Source organism: Sinohyriopsis cumingii, unplaced genomic scaffold (genome assembly GCF_028554795.1).
Source record: "Sinohyriopsis cumingii isolate HCF-2022 unplaced genomic scaffold, ASM2855479v2 utg000622l, whole genome shotgun sequence".
NCBI lineage: Eukaryota > Metazoa > Mollusca > Bivalvia > Unionida > Unionidae > Sinohyriopsis > Sinohyriopsis cumingii.
The window spans coordinates 1,444,309-1,462,557 of NW_028315918.1; the positions used below are offsets into that span (position 1 = coordinate 1,444,309).

Below are 18,249 nucleotides of genomic sequence, written 5' to 3' on the forward strand. Positions count from 1 at the left end.
GCACGCGCTAGCTGTTTTGTTTACCTGAAGACGTTCAGTTTGGGTCAAAAAGATCGTGCGTACCTTTTTGCATATATCAAGCTGTCACTCGGATGCCTGAACCACTGACATATTGTAATCATCAATTTGTATTAGATAATAAAATATGACATCTCATTATATGACGGAAAATAGGTGAGGTCAAAAGCAGACACCAAACTTTTCAATATACTTATTTTCTTTGTTCCCAGTCTGATTAAAATGAGATATCCACCGTCCTATCTGGAGATCTGACAGCAGAACTTCTCGAGATACTGTTGTAGTTTACATTGTAAACCTTAACAAACAACTTACGATCAATGACAATAAATTCAAGTTGATTACGAGCATTGCTAATTGCTGACAAATTCGTGTGACGTCGTTTCAACGCTCGACTAATCGCAAGAGGTTTTGTTTGGCGTCTAGATTCAATAACCAAATAATGTTCTTTAGTTTTATAACATCCTTTAAGGCGAATCGGATATGTATTTCTTTTTTAAAAAAATAATTTATTCTTTGCTGTTTTCTACTAAACAGTCGAATAAAAGATGCTTTACATTGAAAAATGGACGATTCAAACAATTGTTACAAAAAAGAATTATATTTTTGTTTCAATTAAGATGTTTTGTCAAGAACGGGAGTTCAGTTATGAATGTGATTTAACAAAGAAGACATTACAAATTCTTTACCTACCTTCATTTTGATACTACCCCTTCCTCTTGCAGAATTTTCTGAATATCAAGACAGTTTCTTTGATAAGTTTGCTGTAAGAGGCACTCGTTCTTCCTTAGTTTTGTCTCCAGTTCATGGTCACGGGTAGTGACAACCTGAAATAACATGCTTGAACAGGTAGACTGTCTTTAGTTGAACTGAACCTTGGCAGCAATGACGTCATTCAAAAATGTACTCTCTATGACGAGTTAACTATGATTAAATATATTCTCTTCAAACGTGATCCACCAAGCACTTTACAGATTGCATAGCAGTGAGATGGAGATTACTCATTCTCACCCCACCCCAACCCTCCTGCTTGACAATGCAACTGACTGTCACACCAGAGTTCAAGAATCCGAGTCGGAGCACATTATTTCCTGAGACAAAAAAAAATGGTTGAGTACGGAAAATAAAGTTCCAATTCCAGATCAGACAGACTTCCTGACATATCCTGGGGGTCATGTTATATTCTGAAATCCCGCCAGATACTGTGTTTGTAATGCCAACGAATAGCAAATAAAGGACTTAGTAGCTGTTAAATAATTTTTATAAGTTAACTGTTACGAAATTTGTCCAAGAGGGATTCTAAAACTGACTGAGGAATGTAAGAACGTGACTTTTGTTAGGCTGATTAGTGACTACTGCATAGCTCTCCTCTCCCAAAGCTCTCGTCTCCCAAATCAACTTTGTAACGTTACGTATTTGTCTGTCATCGTAGATGTTAGGGTTCATAACCATGGCCACTACTTTGCATTCTTGTGTGTGCATGCGAGTATTTGTCTCTAAGAAATAAGTAATAGTCGGAAAGGATGTGTATTGGTCATAAAACTATGCGTTAGTTTGCACGACCGTGTAGTCACCATTACCTATTCCATGTGTTTGTATGCTTGTACAGGTGTTTGTCTTTTAGAACATGTTCCAGTCCCATAGGGTACATAGTGACATCCTAATGTTTAAAAGTTCCTTAGGCCCACACAGATCCTCTATTCATTTCCATAAATGCTCCCGGTACCTTGCTAATATTGAATATCCATATGTTCCTTATTGCTATCCATATTGATAGTTTCCAATAAGGCTCATATTATCATTAATGATAAATTTCCATATGTACCCAGAGTGCCACCTCAAGGTCAAATAGTCACGAGGTTCACAGTGTAATTTCCCTAATATTAAGCTCTATGAATACTATGATGTTATACTATAAAACGTTCCCCACTTACCCCAAATACTACTTACAGTAGTTGAGTGTGGTTGGCAAGGTGAATCTTTGTCCCCAGACCCCTGTGTAACAAATAAACAATTCTTGCCGATAAAGATGTTGTATTCGGCTGAGCTTGATAGTTCACGACACCGTAATACTTTAAAGGTTAAATTGTGCGAAGCTGAGTAAAGTGACTTTCACAAGGACACACCGTAGTCGTCACTTCAATGGATTCATTCGGTACCATATGGCCAGTATTGAGCTTACGCGCGGCTAAATCCTAATATAGTGGTTCCTAAAAAGAGCGGTTGGATTACGGACGGGGACGCTAATGATGAATAATGTTTTTTTACGGGGTAATGTGTGTGTGTGTGGGGGGGGGGGGGCTCTTAGAAAAACCAAGGGGGCGGGGGCCCGAAAAAGTTTGGGAACCACTACCCTAATATATACACCAACGCCTCTACACAAAGTCACCGCCATTCTGCACGGAAGAAGGAAAAAAAATATAAAATCGTATTTCGGCAGTTATTTCCAGATAATGCATTCTGATTTATGTCCTGCACAACTTGACTGAAGCTCAATGTAGCGATCACTTTGCCGTTTGTGTCCCGTCCGCCCGTCAGTCAACGCCATAGATTAAATTAAATCTTAAAGGCGTATTTCCTTTTCAAAGTAAAAGTTCGAATCATACCATCTAACCAGCCAGGTTCAACCACAGCGGTGTGTCTTTGGCCAAGGCACTTTACTCGAAGTACCTCAGCACTAAATAACGCACTTGTGTTGATGTGCCGTCATGCAACGAGCAGAACCAAAAGAATAATATAGTCACCTAGGCACTTATGAATGAATGAATATATATATATATATATATATATATATATATATATATATATATATATATATATATATATATATATATATATATATATATCTGAGAGGGGGAGAGAGTCCCTATGAGACTAACATATGTTGTGCACTAAATGGACACAAATAAGTGACACCCTTTTTGTCAAGAGTACATTTTATTTTTTATTTAGATTCAAAAGACATTAAAGAAAAGTATAACACTTAATGAGCTTAATTTTGAAAGTAGAAAAAAAAAGCGGGTGGGGGGAACGAAATAAAGGCTTGCGCGCGTGTCTTAATGCAAGGGAACTCATTACTAATGTACTAATTCGTAAAAGAATGAAGGAAATAAATATGCCGTGTTTTCTGCAAGTTGCGATTTTCAAGTGCAATTTTCAATACTTTTGTAAACTACGTATGGTTTTAAATTGGAAACCTGCAATTAATGTAATGTGTTGAAGAACCTAAATATCCTTGCAAACTGTCCTTGTGTAATGTAACTGCACGTTCATTTAAGTGACGGTGTATTGAATTTCCAGTAACTGTTAATCCACCACAGCAGGTAACTTCGCTTAACAAATCACAGTATTCGGCAACGAGCGTAGCCTTACGGCAATATATGAAATTTGATCGCCTCTTAAAGGTCGCTTTGTCCTTTGGAGGTGGGTCGCAAACTACCAATCAAATTGCAGACACGTGCTCTCAACCTACCAAGGTGAAGGACATCACATTTTATTTACAAATACAACTTGCCGTACCGCTCGTTTCTAATCCTACTTAATTTTCAGTACTGAATATGGATGCAGGGATTCCCACTAAGAAAAAGCACACAAGAATTGATAATGGCGTTGAGAATGGATATGCAGTAAGTATGACATTCTTTCTTTATCAAAATATGTTGAGGATTTGGTGTGACGGGTCGTGTACGTTATTGGACTTGATTATCAATGTCACTCAAATTTCCAAAATCCGGTTCAGCTTCCTTTCCGTCAGAATGGTGGATAATGTATACATTATTTAAGCATCTAAACTATCATCTGACACTTAAATTCATTTATCATGCCACATAATAATAACAGAAAGGAAGTAATTTTATTGTTTCAATAGGTGATGTACGTAGTATTTGTCTTTGTTATCGGTAAGCATCTGTTGCGTGTCAGAATTCAGTTAACCGAAATTCGATACGCGTTTTTTTTTTTTTTTTTTTTTTTTAATCTCATTATTTTATGGGGGGGGGGGGAATCGGTCAGGACTGTACAAATGTGCGCGATCCAATCAATTCAGATTTGAGTCTGAACGTTGTCCATGTTTGGATGACTATTGCATGTTGCATTAATGTTGCATCAGACTGCTTCTAAATTTCATCATAGTTTATTGGCCGGAGCTTAACCTCTTGAGTAGTCAGTCCAAACAAACAATCCAAAGTCACTCAACCGTGACATATGCTAAACAGAAAATGTACAGAGCAGCATATATAATAGGAATTTAGAGCAGAAATACACAGTCATGTATTCGCCTCGGTTAGAGAATTTATGTTTAAATTTGCTTACCCAATTTAAATTTGATCCGTCATGCGTTTAAATTTCTATAATTTGCAGTAAAATTTATTTTAAAAAAAAGAAGCAAAAATCACTATCTTGATTCCTTACTTTCCTTTCCTTTTTTATTTATTTTTAATTCATGCTCAGTTTCATCCATCCATTCATGCCACGGCGTTACTATTTTCCTCTTCTACCCTTCCTTTGTTTGATCTGTATGTTGTGTTCATACATGTTTGTATTGATATGCGTTATTTTCAACCATGAGCAAATGGTTATTTTCCCTGCTATACAGTAATTCCTTCATAGTTGTTGAAAATAGCATTATTTTTTTTTCTTCTTCATAAAACCCCCAAACCAAACTAAAACTTAAACTGGTTAATTCAGTACTTAAAAATGAGACACATGCCTTATATAAGTGACTTGAACACAAATCACTTGCCCTGATTTAAATCCACTTGACCGACAAGACCATAATTTTTAAAACTATTATTTGAACACACAACTAACTCTTTCTTAACATAAATGGTCTGATTGTTGTACGCTTGCGTTTTGCTTGAAATGAGCACTTACTCGTTATAAATAATATAGTAGTAATACTAGAATCTATTATTTACATCGGTGGAGAATAGCAAAATTCCACCCAAGGGACGGAATTTTGCCTCAGACACTCGGTACGAAGGTCTAAGTTTCCTTGTCTGTACTGAAGCATAATGATGGATTCTACTTCACACATTTCTGAACGAAAAATCAGTAGTGCCGTGCGAATACTGCTGTAGCTTTCAAACGGCAGAACACCCACTGAAAGTTGCCTAACCTAAGATGGAGCGTGAAAAGTTCGATTTACACCGAAATTATGTTAAATACATTTAATTTTTTTTCGAAAATCGGTTCACTTTCTGGAATGCTTTCCGAAATCAACATTGTAAATTGTAAAATCTTTCTTGTTTCCTGTTCTTCAATATTTGTTAGTGAACTTACATTATGGAGGAAATAACGATTGATTCATTGGTTGACTAATTGATGGATGAATTGGTCAAAATATAAAGTTGACTTTTACGCATACGATTAATCGAGAAAGACTAAAACTGATGAAATAGTCATCGATTCTAACTTTGATCCATAATTTATTTAACCCTTTAGAAAAAAAGGGGGAACATTAATTAAAAAAAAACAAAAACATTTTCAACAAGGGCTTTTTCGACTCGCAATGGACTAAAAAAGCTAGTCAACCAGCGCGAAACGGATTGTTTTTGGAATACTTAACATCAACCACTGTTCTTTTAAGTACGCAAATGTGCAATAATAAATGTTTATCTTGATTATATCGAAAGAACGTTCAAGTGATGATTGAAATTGGAAAGTTTATGTTATTTTGTTTACAAGTTGAAGGTCATAATAGTTCACAAGTAAGGATAAAAGTGTAATTTTTTGATAAGTCAACATGTTAACATATCACTTTCTTTGAATCTGTTTTGGTCCAAACCCACGATATTCTTGCGCAATACTCCATTATTGATGGGCTACGACAGTTGGAATTCTGGAACCCTGCTTTTAATTTAATACTATAAACAATTTTCGACCCTCTTCCTAATCGATTGCCCCTAGGGTATTGGGGAAAAATATGTTCCATTTGCTGGAATACGAGCAGTTTATCCCAAATAGGCTTGTTTACAAATGAAATTAAGAGTATTGGTCAGAGGATAGAAGGCTGGCTGCCCAAATGTAAAACTTGAACATTTTTATTCACAGCACCAACTATATAGTCCAGCTTTAGTAATCTTTCTACATCCAGTAATATTCCCTTTACACGAATTAACAATAACTTGAATGCTATTTTAGTGGAATCAACAACTTTAGGTGGAAACAATGTAAACAGCCTCATCGAAATCCGTGAATATGGCGCTTTAACTTATGAAAGCGAGCAAAGTGTGAGACATCACACAAGGAATTTCGGTTGGATATCTAGTGTTGAAAAATGACGTTGTCCGTGTCAAATGTTGTATTGATTCTGAAAGACGGTTTATTTTGAATTGTGATTGGTAAAAATCTACTTCCAAATGTTACTGGTCATCGACTGTTCATTATTGACGCAATTCACCTCTAATACTGCTTTTTATTTCCACGAGCAAAAATTGAAAGGTACATCGTCTGGGCCAGAATTTAATGAATTCCAAAATTCTGCTGCTTTTCTATCCAAACTCTTTCCACTACAATTAAATAACACAAAAACAGTATGATAAACAGAATCGCAAATGGACAATGATTTAACATTAAATTTATGAAACGAGTTGAATAATTTCCAACTTTTGGGAGCCTTTGAAAATTATTAAACTCGTTTCATAAATTTATTCTTTAATCATTATCCATTTGAGATCTACTATATCCCCCGTCGGTGTTCCATACCGGCCATACCGGCAAAGCACGATTTTACACTGATAATAACGTGAGAATAACAAATTCTTGAAAGGAGTACTTCACTTTGCTTGCTGTTGTAATTAAGTAATAATTAATCGTCGGGGCAAATTCTTGTTTATATATATTTCTGGTGTCCTGTTGTGTGGAATTGCTATTGTTTTTGTCAATGGACTTAATTCTGAAATAAATTATTATTATTATTATTATTATTATTATTATTCTCTTGAGACTGGACCCTTGTTTACATCCTGTTGTGGAGGGGTCCACAACCAGCGCAATTTCCAAAAAAATCTCACATTTTCTGCATGATCGTTTCTGTGGAATTTTGAATAATTGTGGCACAAAAAAAAAAAAACGTCTGCTATTGCGAACGTATGATGTATGCCTTCATCGTTGTCTTCCAGTCGATGTATACAGTCTGTGTATTCATCAGAGTCTGTAGGGATCATTAATATGGGTCCTTGATGTAGTTCTCGCATAGTTGAACACAAAACTAGTCTAAATTTTTTTTAAAAAAATCAATTAGTAAAAACAGCAAGTCGTGCAATTTCGTGAGATGTTGCTTATGATGTGTCACAGTTAGATAAATAACTCCATATCAATAAAATCAGCATTTCCAACTCTTTCAACTTTAGGATCAAAACCGATGTACATGTATTGGGGGTTTCTATAATTCACAAATTCCCGAGCTTCACTGTATTGACAAAACAAGCGTATACTCCAACGCTGTATTATTGCGGGCTCTATATTATCGCGGCAAACGGGATTTTTCGCAAATATCTTACAGCACAGTTTCTTCTAAAATGTCAACATTTAAAAGTGTACAATGAAAAAGAATGAACATCGCTTTTTTGTAAAGAGCATGCATTTGCGTTGATCATCATATACAAAAAACCTGCAGTCGAACTTACTATACCTGCATTGGCTTTGATTACGAAATATATTCAGTGTCTCATCTGATGTTTGATGATTATAGGTCATATACTGATGGTGGACATGCATGTTCTTACAAGGTTAAGGCTGTAATTTCATTCCATGGTAGCCAATATGGACCAAAATTTACAAAATGTTGCTTATGATCACACTTCTCGTACGTAAATAAGAATATAATAACATTTAAACTTTCTTGAAATCAGTAATATTTCAATAATAATATTTATATTTCTTTGCCCACATTGCATTTATAATTCGTATAAAGTTAAAAAATAATTGCTTTTAATTTGTAATGTTATTATTCATGGATTTACACTTGAATTACATCTGTGTGTTCGATTTTATCACTGGATCCTTTCGTTTATTGTGGAAATATTATGCCAGTACAAGCTTGGACATTTCTTCTCGTAGGTAGGTTGTATTTTATGTATACCTGCCTGCTACCATACGTAAATTAGCCAATACCGCGAGTTTTTACCCCATGGTACGTAAATCTGGGTCACCATATGCTGTTCTATTTACATTTACAAACTTCGATTAACAAAGATTTTTATAGGAATAGAAAGAGAGAAAGCCATTGAAACTTTATAAATTATAAGTAAGCAGCAATAGCAAAATAAGCTTAATATATACCTATAAGAACATTAAGTACCGCGATAATAGTGTTCTGGGCTATATGCACCGCTCCATATATTTCACTAGCGATTCTCGGTCATGCGTATGATAAACCAATGAAAGTTCTGGCGTTTTTTAAAACCGCTGACTTGGCGGCGAGGGTGAAGAAGGGCAGAAGATTTTCGTAAGATGGGGTGCCACATAGACTTATAATATAGCTACAAATCATACATTTACTATTTTTTTTACTACAGCGGCAGACGACATTTCGCTCTTATCGCGGTACCTATATAAAGAATCAACGATATTTCAAGTCACGCTTCGCGCTGCGCAATAAATTTGGTACCAATGATTAGCACATGCATTAAACCGTTTATATCTGCGGTTTGATTTACTACCACATCTTTAAGGAAAATCAAGCCATTTCGCCACACTATCCGTCGAATTGTCATGATTGCGCCCTCTTTGTATGCATGTGCAACGAGCCGAATGAAATGAAGCAATGTCGTTTGTCGACCGTAAATGACGTACAGCATCTCCCGATTTTCAGTCTAGGCCTACCAATAAGGAGATTTCAGTTTAGTGCGCCGTACTTCTGTATTAAGCGGGCTTGAGCATCTACTGTGGGGAAAACGGCCAAATTTAAAATTTTATCTCAGGTTAATAAATATGGTATATTTGAGAAGGTCAAAGCATCAGAAATAATAAATTAGCCCCCCCCCCCACCCCAAGTATATTCCTTTTCATGGTTTTTGCGCAAGTACAAACAACTTCTTTTATTGCCTGCAAAAAAAAGTTCTCCAAAAAGTGAGCATTTTATGTACAAGGTATACATTGAAAACAAATCCAGTAATGGAATGATTTTTGGGGTTAATAATTGAAACGGTCACTCGAGAATATAACCAGACTGTTCTTGAGGCATAGTTTACAAATGTATGTGGTATATAAAAGGAAATTTTGGGGTAGTGTGCCTTGGCCAATCCAGAATTTGTAGCTTAAGTCATTTTATGTGTAAAGTTTGTTCTTATTCATGTTTTATTCATGTGAAAGTGAAAAACAAAAGGGATTGTTAACACTTGCCTCCTTACTTTTAAAAAGAAATCTATAAGGACAATGTACCAAGACAATCCAGGTATTTATTCCTTTTAAATGCCTACCTGTACGAGAATTTGTTTACACTAATCATCTAAAAATAGTTTTTATGACTGTAAGTTTACATAAATTATTTTATTTTTCTTAAATATTTCCTATGAAAACTTAAATATGGTTTGTATTTACTTTTTATTTTTATTTATTTATTTTGCAGTTGCTTTATTGCATAGTTGGATTGTGCTTGCATTTTTTTGTCATAACAATATTAACTTATTTTTTAAACAGTGTAAAATAATGATAAAATTACAGACAAATGAAGATGTTTATGCAGGGTGTATGGATGCTACAACAGCCTGTACTGTGAGTAACCTTAAAACTTTAAAAGTTTTTTTAAATTATTACGGGGGGGGGGTCTTATTCTTCAAACAGAAAACAAGAATATCTCATCTGTGAAGATACAAGTATAAATTTGTATTAATGTTTTTTACTACTGCATTTCATATCCAAAGATATCAAGCAGGTTTTTTACTATTTTGTAGCAGTAATAATAAAAACAAACTGCTGGTTATTGGTACAGTATCAGTCAATATGGGTATGTGAGAAAGCTTGCCAGTAGCTTCTCATTGGTCGGTGGTTCTTTCTGGGCTTTTCCCAGGTTCTTCTTCCACCATTAATACTGGCTGCCATGTATAGCCTATCATGTGCTGAAAAATTGCATTAAACACAACAACAACAACAACAACAACTGGTAGCGGTAACAACAATATTTATATTCATTGAGCATATAGCTGCTACCAAAGGAGTCTGACATTTTGTCAGTAAAGTACCTTGCAATAAATCACCTTAATGTACTATATATATATGTATATTAATTATACAGATCAGGTTATTTCGTGTTGTCAGAGATTTCGTTGTACTTTATTAATAAAACATCGTACTCTGTGGTTGCTACCTCTACCAGGTGCTCAAGGGAGAGAACTGACACATTTCCAGTTAAAGATGACACAGAGGGTAAGTTAAAATACAACTCTATTCCTTTGAAACAAAGATAAGTACCAAAATATTCTTGGCACATTCTATATTTAGATAAATAAATAAAACCTCTCCAACATGAAACCCTCCATGATCCACACGTTTTGTGGATTCATGAAAATTTTCTCAGAACCGTATCAAATTCTTACCAATAATGTATAGTTTAAAAGAAAATCCAAATGGTTTACTTTTTCACAGGTTATGATGTAAAATGTTCTGCTGTTCATGAAATTATCCAATTGAAGTTAAAAGAATGGGAGCCCTGTAAAGAGGGGTACCCTCTCTGTACAAAAATAGTAAGATGGTGGCACTCTGCCCAACTGAAGCGCCCTCTAGGTATGTTATTATCGTTATATACTGATAACCTGATTTTCAGTGTAGATCTACCAATCAGGGGATTCAGTTCAGTTCGCTGTTCTTTGGTATTAAGTGGGCGTGATAATGACCATGTAGACCCATATCGTGGAAAAATCGGCATTCATTAAACATGTGGTAGCAGTTGATGTACAACTGCAGGATTCACACTAATTTCTCTACAACAACACCCCCTCTCAAAACAAAATCAGCCAAGTGAAAGGTGCATAATATTGGATGTTACCACTATGGTTGCCATGTATTTGATTAGATTTACATCAAGCTTGAAATATATGCTTGTATCACCACAATCTTGGACAAGGTTGATAATGAGTGAGATTTGTGCATATTAAGGAGGTGATCTTTTATCTGATTGGCTGAGTTTACTACAACTCAGACATATTCAGTCACATTAGTATTTATACCCCTTCACATTTGTTTGTACCCCGCTACCGATTTTGATAGCAAAAATTGTCAAGGAGATAAAAAATATAAAACCCTTAATCATTTCATTCATCACTTTATAACAGGGGTGTACAACCCCTGGCCTGCGGGCCAGATCCGATCTGTGAATGTGTTCTTTCCAGCCCTCAGGGCAAATTAAAACAGCACAGAAATCTGGCCTGTGAACAGTAATTATATTAAAGAAATGTTTTTGCAGCCCAGTGCTGTATTTAAACTTGGGGGCCCATAGTTGGTGACATAAAAAAAATCCAAGCCCTAATTCAAATTCCACAAGCCTGGATTACAATTTCCATATGCCATAAATGCCCCCTTTTTAATATCATTTGTCACACAAAGTTGCAATTGCTACATTTCAAATATATAAAGTTCATCAGGGGTTTTTGAAGGTAATGCAGTGTTCATTATTGCTCATCACTACACTCACTAAAGACTGGATGGACCTGGTGTTCAAACTAAATGAACTGTGCAAACACAAGTGTTTGCTTATTATTGTCATTCAATTTCACGAAAAGCATAGGTCAATCAATAGTATTTTAACAAGAGTAAGATAACAAATAATAAAGGGATAAAGAGAACTAATTTTAATGTTCAATTCATAGGTCAATCAATAGTATTTTAACAAGAATAAGATAACAAATAATAAGAAAGAGATAAAGAGAACTAATTTTAATGTTCAATTCATAGGTCAATCAATAGTATTTTAACAAGAGTAAGATAACAAATAATAATAAAGGGATAAAGAGAACTAATTTTCATGTTCAATTCATAGGTCAATCAATAGTATTTTAACAAGAGTAAGATAACAAATAATAATAAAGGTAGGTCAATCAATAGTATTTTAACAAGAGTAAGATAACAAATAATAAAGGGATAAAGAGAACGAATTTTAATGTTCAATTCATAGGTCAATCAATAGTATTTTAACAAGAGTAAGATAACAAATAATAATAAAGGGATAAAGAGAACTAATTTTAATGTTCAATTCATAGGTCAATCAATAGTATTTTAACAAGAGTAAGATAACAAATAATAATAAAGAGATAAAGAGAACTAATCTTAATGTTTAATTCATAGGTCAATCAATAGTATTTTAACAAGAGTAAGATAACAAATAATAATAAAATGATAAAGAGAACTAATCTTAATGTTCAATTCAGTGTGTCAAATATGTTACATACAGGTGGTACTCCTATTTCAACAGACCCAGTACACATGAATGAAGTATGTCAATATGTTGTTTGCAGTATATGCAAAGAATTAAATGCCTCCTCCTACTTTTTGTTGCTTTTGTGCTTCACAAAGTAAAAGTAAAACTGCTCCAGTGGCCTAGTGGTTAGAGCATCTGCTTCCGATGTGGGAGGTCGTGGGTTTGAACCCCAGTCGAGTCATACCAAAGACTTACAAAAATGTTACTAACAGCTTCCTCGCTTGGCACTCAGCAATAAGAGATTAGTGTTAGGACTGGTCGGCCTGGTGTCAGGATAATTATTTGGGTTGGACATCATGCTACGTGCCTGCGGCATGATGCCCCAATGCTGGACATCACTATAAACTGTCACACTGCAGACATCGTAGCGATATGACTGAAAAATTGTTAAAGTCACATTAAAAATCTAAATCACACACACACGCACACAAAGTAAAGGTCCATAACCAAGAGTTTTACATTTTAATTTTGCTGGGTTTGCTTGCTCCCCAAATTGCTTTTAAAAATGAATCACACTTAAAAACACTTCTGACAGCTGAAATAATCATGCTGTCCATTTCATATATAAAGTATTATCTGACTATAGAGAAACGTTGCCACTGTTCGCAAACTTGTCAGTAATCTTTAATGCAGATGGCTTATTCTCATTCAAGGCAGTGATATATAATAACTTTTGTTCTACTACATGCAACAAGCATCTCTTTGATTTAACTAATGATTATGGGTTGTTCCACTTGTGATCCTTACCTATGCAAATTAGCACATTGGGCTCACACACTGCAGTCTTCATACACATCACACTAACTATTGTCAGCCAGTTATGTAACACATGAAAATGTTGTTTATAACTGACCTCTTAGTCTTTGTTTCAACTGCCCATGTAATAGTTTTACATCAGCCTCAACCACGGCTGTTTACCGTTTCTGTACATCATTTGAAACTTGCATGCAGTTTTAATATTGGGCTCACCCACTGCAGTATTAAAAAATACATCACACTAGTTACTGTCGACCAGTTAAGTAATGCATGAATTGGTAGTGTATACATGACCTCCTAGCCTTTCTTTAAACTGCCCAAATAATAGTTTTACATTAGCTCCAACTATGACTGTTTACCTTGTATACAAGCTATATATAATGGGCATATACGGAAGTGGCCTTTGTGGTTCTATTTTTGAAGATGACTGAGTATCATATTTTTCTAAACATGATTGTGTCTGGGGTTTTTGGGAGTAAAAATATCAGCATGAAACTGTGTTATGGTTGTTCAGGGTCTTGAAAATAACTTTTCATCAGTGCGATTGAAGTTTTCTCGGGCAAATTAATCCTTTTATGACAATCCCAATGGGCACCTCACTTATAATATAGAAGGGACCGAATCTGAAATTAGAGGGGCCCTAGGCATTGGGCTATTGGATTTTTTTGAGCACTCCTTTGGGACATTTTGTTTCTAAATTCAGTTTGAAGGGGTACCAAAAGAAACGGGATACTGGTAGTATCAGAACACTATAATCTGATTTCGCTCCAACTTTGAATATATGTGTCTATCATGAAGCACTCTTTGAGGTTTAAATATATGTCTGTCATCAAGAACTCTTTGAGGTTTAAATATAAGTATCTAACATGAAGAACTCTTTGAGGTGTGACAGTGAGATCCACTCATTATAATGAGGTGATCTTGCATCTAATTGGCAGAACTTGTTACCACTCTCTGGAGTCCAGATCTTTGATCTGATATAGCTCAGACTTGAAATATAGATCTCAGACATGTTTGTGCATGATATGCATACTAATAAACTTGCGTCTAATTGGCAGATCTTAAGATTTCTCATTTGATTTGAACGAAACTCTGAATGTAAGTTTATAGATCAAGCTTTTGGATAAATTCAGTAATGAGAAAGATCCATGCCTATTATGTCATCTGCATCTAATTGGCTAACCATGTTACTGTTCTGGAATCCCAATTTTGAATAGATTTTAATGAAACTTGGAATATAGACTTGCATGAGGATCTTGTGTCAGTTCGATGATCAGCATGATCAATGTATGCATGTATTAATTTGGTAATCTTGCACCAATGATTTGCTCAACTTGTTGCCACTCGGGATTTTTTTAAATCTGCTTTTTCGAAAATTTGGTAAAAAGTTGTATTGAATTTCAGCATAGTTTTCAAGTTGTATGCAGTGTAGTCAGTTTTTGCCCATTTAAATACCAATCTTCTTTACAGTGGAAGGTAATGAAAGTAACCAATGATATTAACTTTTAAAAATGATAGATTTGCTTTACAGTTTTTCTTCTTGCAAAAAAAAAAAAATATGCAAACCAGATAGCTAAAATGCACCTCAAATACAGGATGCTTAAATTTCAGTGGAACAGTTTATAAAGTTAGCAAAATAATACACCTTTGGGATTAAAATAAATGATCATTTATGAATGAAAAAAGTATAAATTGGAAGTATTTTTAATAATGAAGACCTTTTTTAAAGAGGGTAACACAATTATCTAAGATCTAATCTACCTTGAGGCCCTCATACAAAGGAATTTATTTATTTTAGCTGCATCTCTGAAGCCACTGGATATTGGGTTTGGAAGATAGAAATAGAGTGGGCATTTCTAATCTCAACTGGAATACTGTTCCAGAGTATTGGAAACATTTTTTTATAAATAATTCATTACTTGGTTTTGGAATTTTATACTGTTTGGTAGACATGGATTGCAGGTAGGTAGTATTGCCAGGTAGCGTATACTGGAATAATGATTGTAAATATTCAGGAGCACTATTATTTGATATCCTGTACATTAATTTGGGTTTTCACAAATGGATTTGGTCTTTAATAGGTAATATTTTTAACTTGCCAGATAAATTTTCCTTGCTTTCTTTCTGGATTGATATTAGCCCAAATGCTCTTTTTTGAAGATGTGCCAGCTTTGCTATATTTGTATCACTTGAATTACCCCATACTGTATTACAGTTGTCTAAATAGGGTTGTATGCAACTATGATAAAATAGTTTTTTGTGCCTTTCAGGGAGAAAATGTCTTATCCTACTGAGAAGCCATAAACTTGAATTGACTTTTTCATGATATGTTTGATATGTTCAGTCCATGATAGGTTATTATCTACCAAAACACCAAGTAGTCTGTCATGACAGACCATTTGCAAATTTTTATCCTTCCATGTCAGACATAGTTCATCACTATCAAGATTTATCCCTTTTTGCCATGTTGCGATAAGTAATATTTTAGTTTTACCAGTATTTGCCACCATGCCATTGCATGTGCACCAGTTGTCCAGTTAGTTTAGGCATTCTGTAAAGAAATTTTAAGTTTATGCTTTGTGTTTTGTATGTCTGACAATGTTGTGTCATCTGCATAGAGATCTGTCAATGATATTGAGTCCCTTAGCAGAAGTGGTAGGTCATTAATAAATAAAATAAATAGTAATGGACCTAGAATTGAGCCTTGTGGTACACCACATCTAATTTTTCCAGGTTCAGATAGAACATTATTTATATAAACATGTTGCGTTCTCTCACTTAAGTATGAAGTAAACCATCTAATTGTGCTTTCATCACATTGGTGGATTTGCAGTTTCTTCAAAAGGATTTCATGATTCACCATGTCAAAAGCTTTCCTGAAATCTACAAATACAGATCCTATTATTCTACCTTGGTCAAGTGCTTGAAGTCATTTATCAGTTAGGAAGATCAAGGCAGTCTCACATGAATGTTTCTATCTAAAGCCTGATTGACTAAGTTATAACGGCAAGTGTTTGGTTAAATGTGACATGAATGAGTCATGGACATGTTTTTCAATCAATTTTGACAAGTTTGGTAGTATTGAGATTGGCCAGTAGTTATCAGCATCATCCTTGGAACCAGATTTGTGAGAAGGAGTTACTTTTGATGTTTTCCATATTTTGGGGACAGATGAGGTTGCAATACTTGAATTGATTATTAATATTATGCTATCAAAAATAGCAGCAGTAGAAGATTTAATGAGTTGTGGACCAATCTGATTAAGTCCTGTAGCTTTTTTTGGTATCAAATTTACTGAGACATTTGTAACAAAGTTTTTTTTATACTGATGGGATAGAGAAACATGCCTTCTATGAGATTTTGCTGCTGCAGAACTTTTTCAGTTCATTAAAGTTGTTTTCTATCACTGGTTCTTTTACTTTGTGGTAATGTTGGTGAAAAAAATCATTGAAAACATTTGTAATGTCATTGTCATCAGTGACTGGTGTCATTTACCAGAAGTGAGTGAATTTTGTTTGCCTGATCTTTGTGCATTCCTCCTCACTGTTCATTGAAGGCTTTCCAAATGGAGTTTGTGTTGCTCTTTTTGTTTTCAACTAATGATAGATACTAAGTTTTTTTAAGCTTTTTAATCATACTTGTTACTTTATTTCTCCATACTTTATATTGTGCATGGTTTCCCATAGCCTTGAATTTGTCTCATGTTTTCATAGCGTCTAGGATTTCAATAGTAAGCCATTTAGGTTGGATTTCAGTTTTTACTTGATGTATTTTAAGTGGTACATGCATAGAGACTACATCCATGAACAATTCAGTCCATACCCTCAGAGTTTCATGTATGTCATCCAAAATTTGGATCATATTCCATGGAGCTTTATATAGGTCATTGAGAAGTTGTTCTTGATTAAAATTTTTTAACAATCTGTAAGTGATAGATTTTTTGTGTATTTTTCTTGTTTCTCTTGCAGTGAACCTTTCTTGTAAAAAAACAGTAGGATAGTGGTCACTAAGATCAACATTCAGTACATTAACACAAGCCACATTGGTAGGTGATTAATTATAAAGTGCTTGATTTTTGTCTTACCCTTGTGGGCTTATTTACCAGCAGGATTAGGCCTAATGATTCAATAAATTCCGTCCAGTTGTATTGTTTGAGAATGGTAATTAAATCTGAGCCATTCTGATGTAACATCACCCAATTAATATACATTGATCATGCTCATTGTCAGAATTATCTAAGATCTTGAAGAATGATAGTTTAATCAAAATCAGATAGAGGCTACAGACTGGTCGTAAGCTCAGTCTATCACATGCAAGATTACCTCATTAATTAATATGCACATATCATTTCATCGTTATCAAAACATTCGAGATCTTGATGATGCAGGACCATATTTTAAGTGTAATCAAAATCAGATAAAAAATATGGCTTTCAAGGGGCAGCAAACACAGCCAATCAGATGTGGCTTTCAAAAGCGCAACAGACATAGCCAATCAGATGTGACTTTCAAGGGGTAACAAACACAGCCAATCAGATGTGGCTTTCAAAGGCACAACAGACATAGCCAATCAGATGTGACTTTCAAGGGGTAACAAACACAGCCAATCAGATGTGGCTTTCAAAGGGGCAGCAAATGCAGCTAATCAGATGTGGCTTTCAAAGGGGCAACAAATACAACCAATCAGATGTGGCTTTCAAGGAGCAAAAAACAGAGCCAATCAGACACACCTAGCATATTTCCAGATAGGTGATGGGTTGTTGTTGGCTTTCAAAGGGGCAACAAATACAACCAATCAGATGTGGCTTTCAAGGAGCAAAAAACAGAGCCAATCAGACACACCTAGCATATTTCCAGATAGGTGATGGGTTGTTGTTGGGGAGTCCAAAAATGTAAGCTGATATAAAATGATAGAAAATTCAAATTTGATTTTAAAAAAACCACCATAATAACTGTTTTTGAAGCATTTAATATTCTTAAAATCAAAAAAGGTAGGTAGACTTAGTATGGTCCATTTCATCACCACATTCATGTGCCCACACTCACATAAACACAACCACA

General features: G+C 34.8%; 1 protein-coding gene across 3 annotated transcripts in view; it reads left to right on the forward strand.

Annotated features, from left to right (window-relative positions):
• Positions 1 to 3,489: 3,489 nt before the first annotated feature.
• The window catches only part of LOC149773653 (protein henna-like), a 95,139-nt gene continuing 80,379 nt past the window's right edge, over positions 3,490 to 18,249 (forward strand). For all 3 annotated transcript variants that reach the window (XM_089946263.1, XM_089946264.1, XM_089946265.1), the window contains exon 1: positions 3,490 to 3,644. In XM_089946263.1, coding sequence (XP_089802389.1) covers positions 3,576 to 3,644 — 69 coding nt within the window. In that variant the 5' untranslated portion in view covers positions 3,490 to 3,575. The remainder of the gene's footprint in view (positions 3,645 to 18,249) is intronic.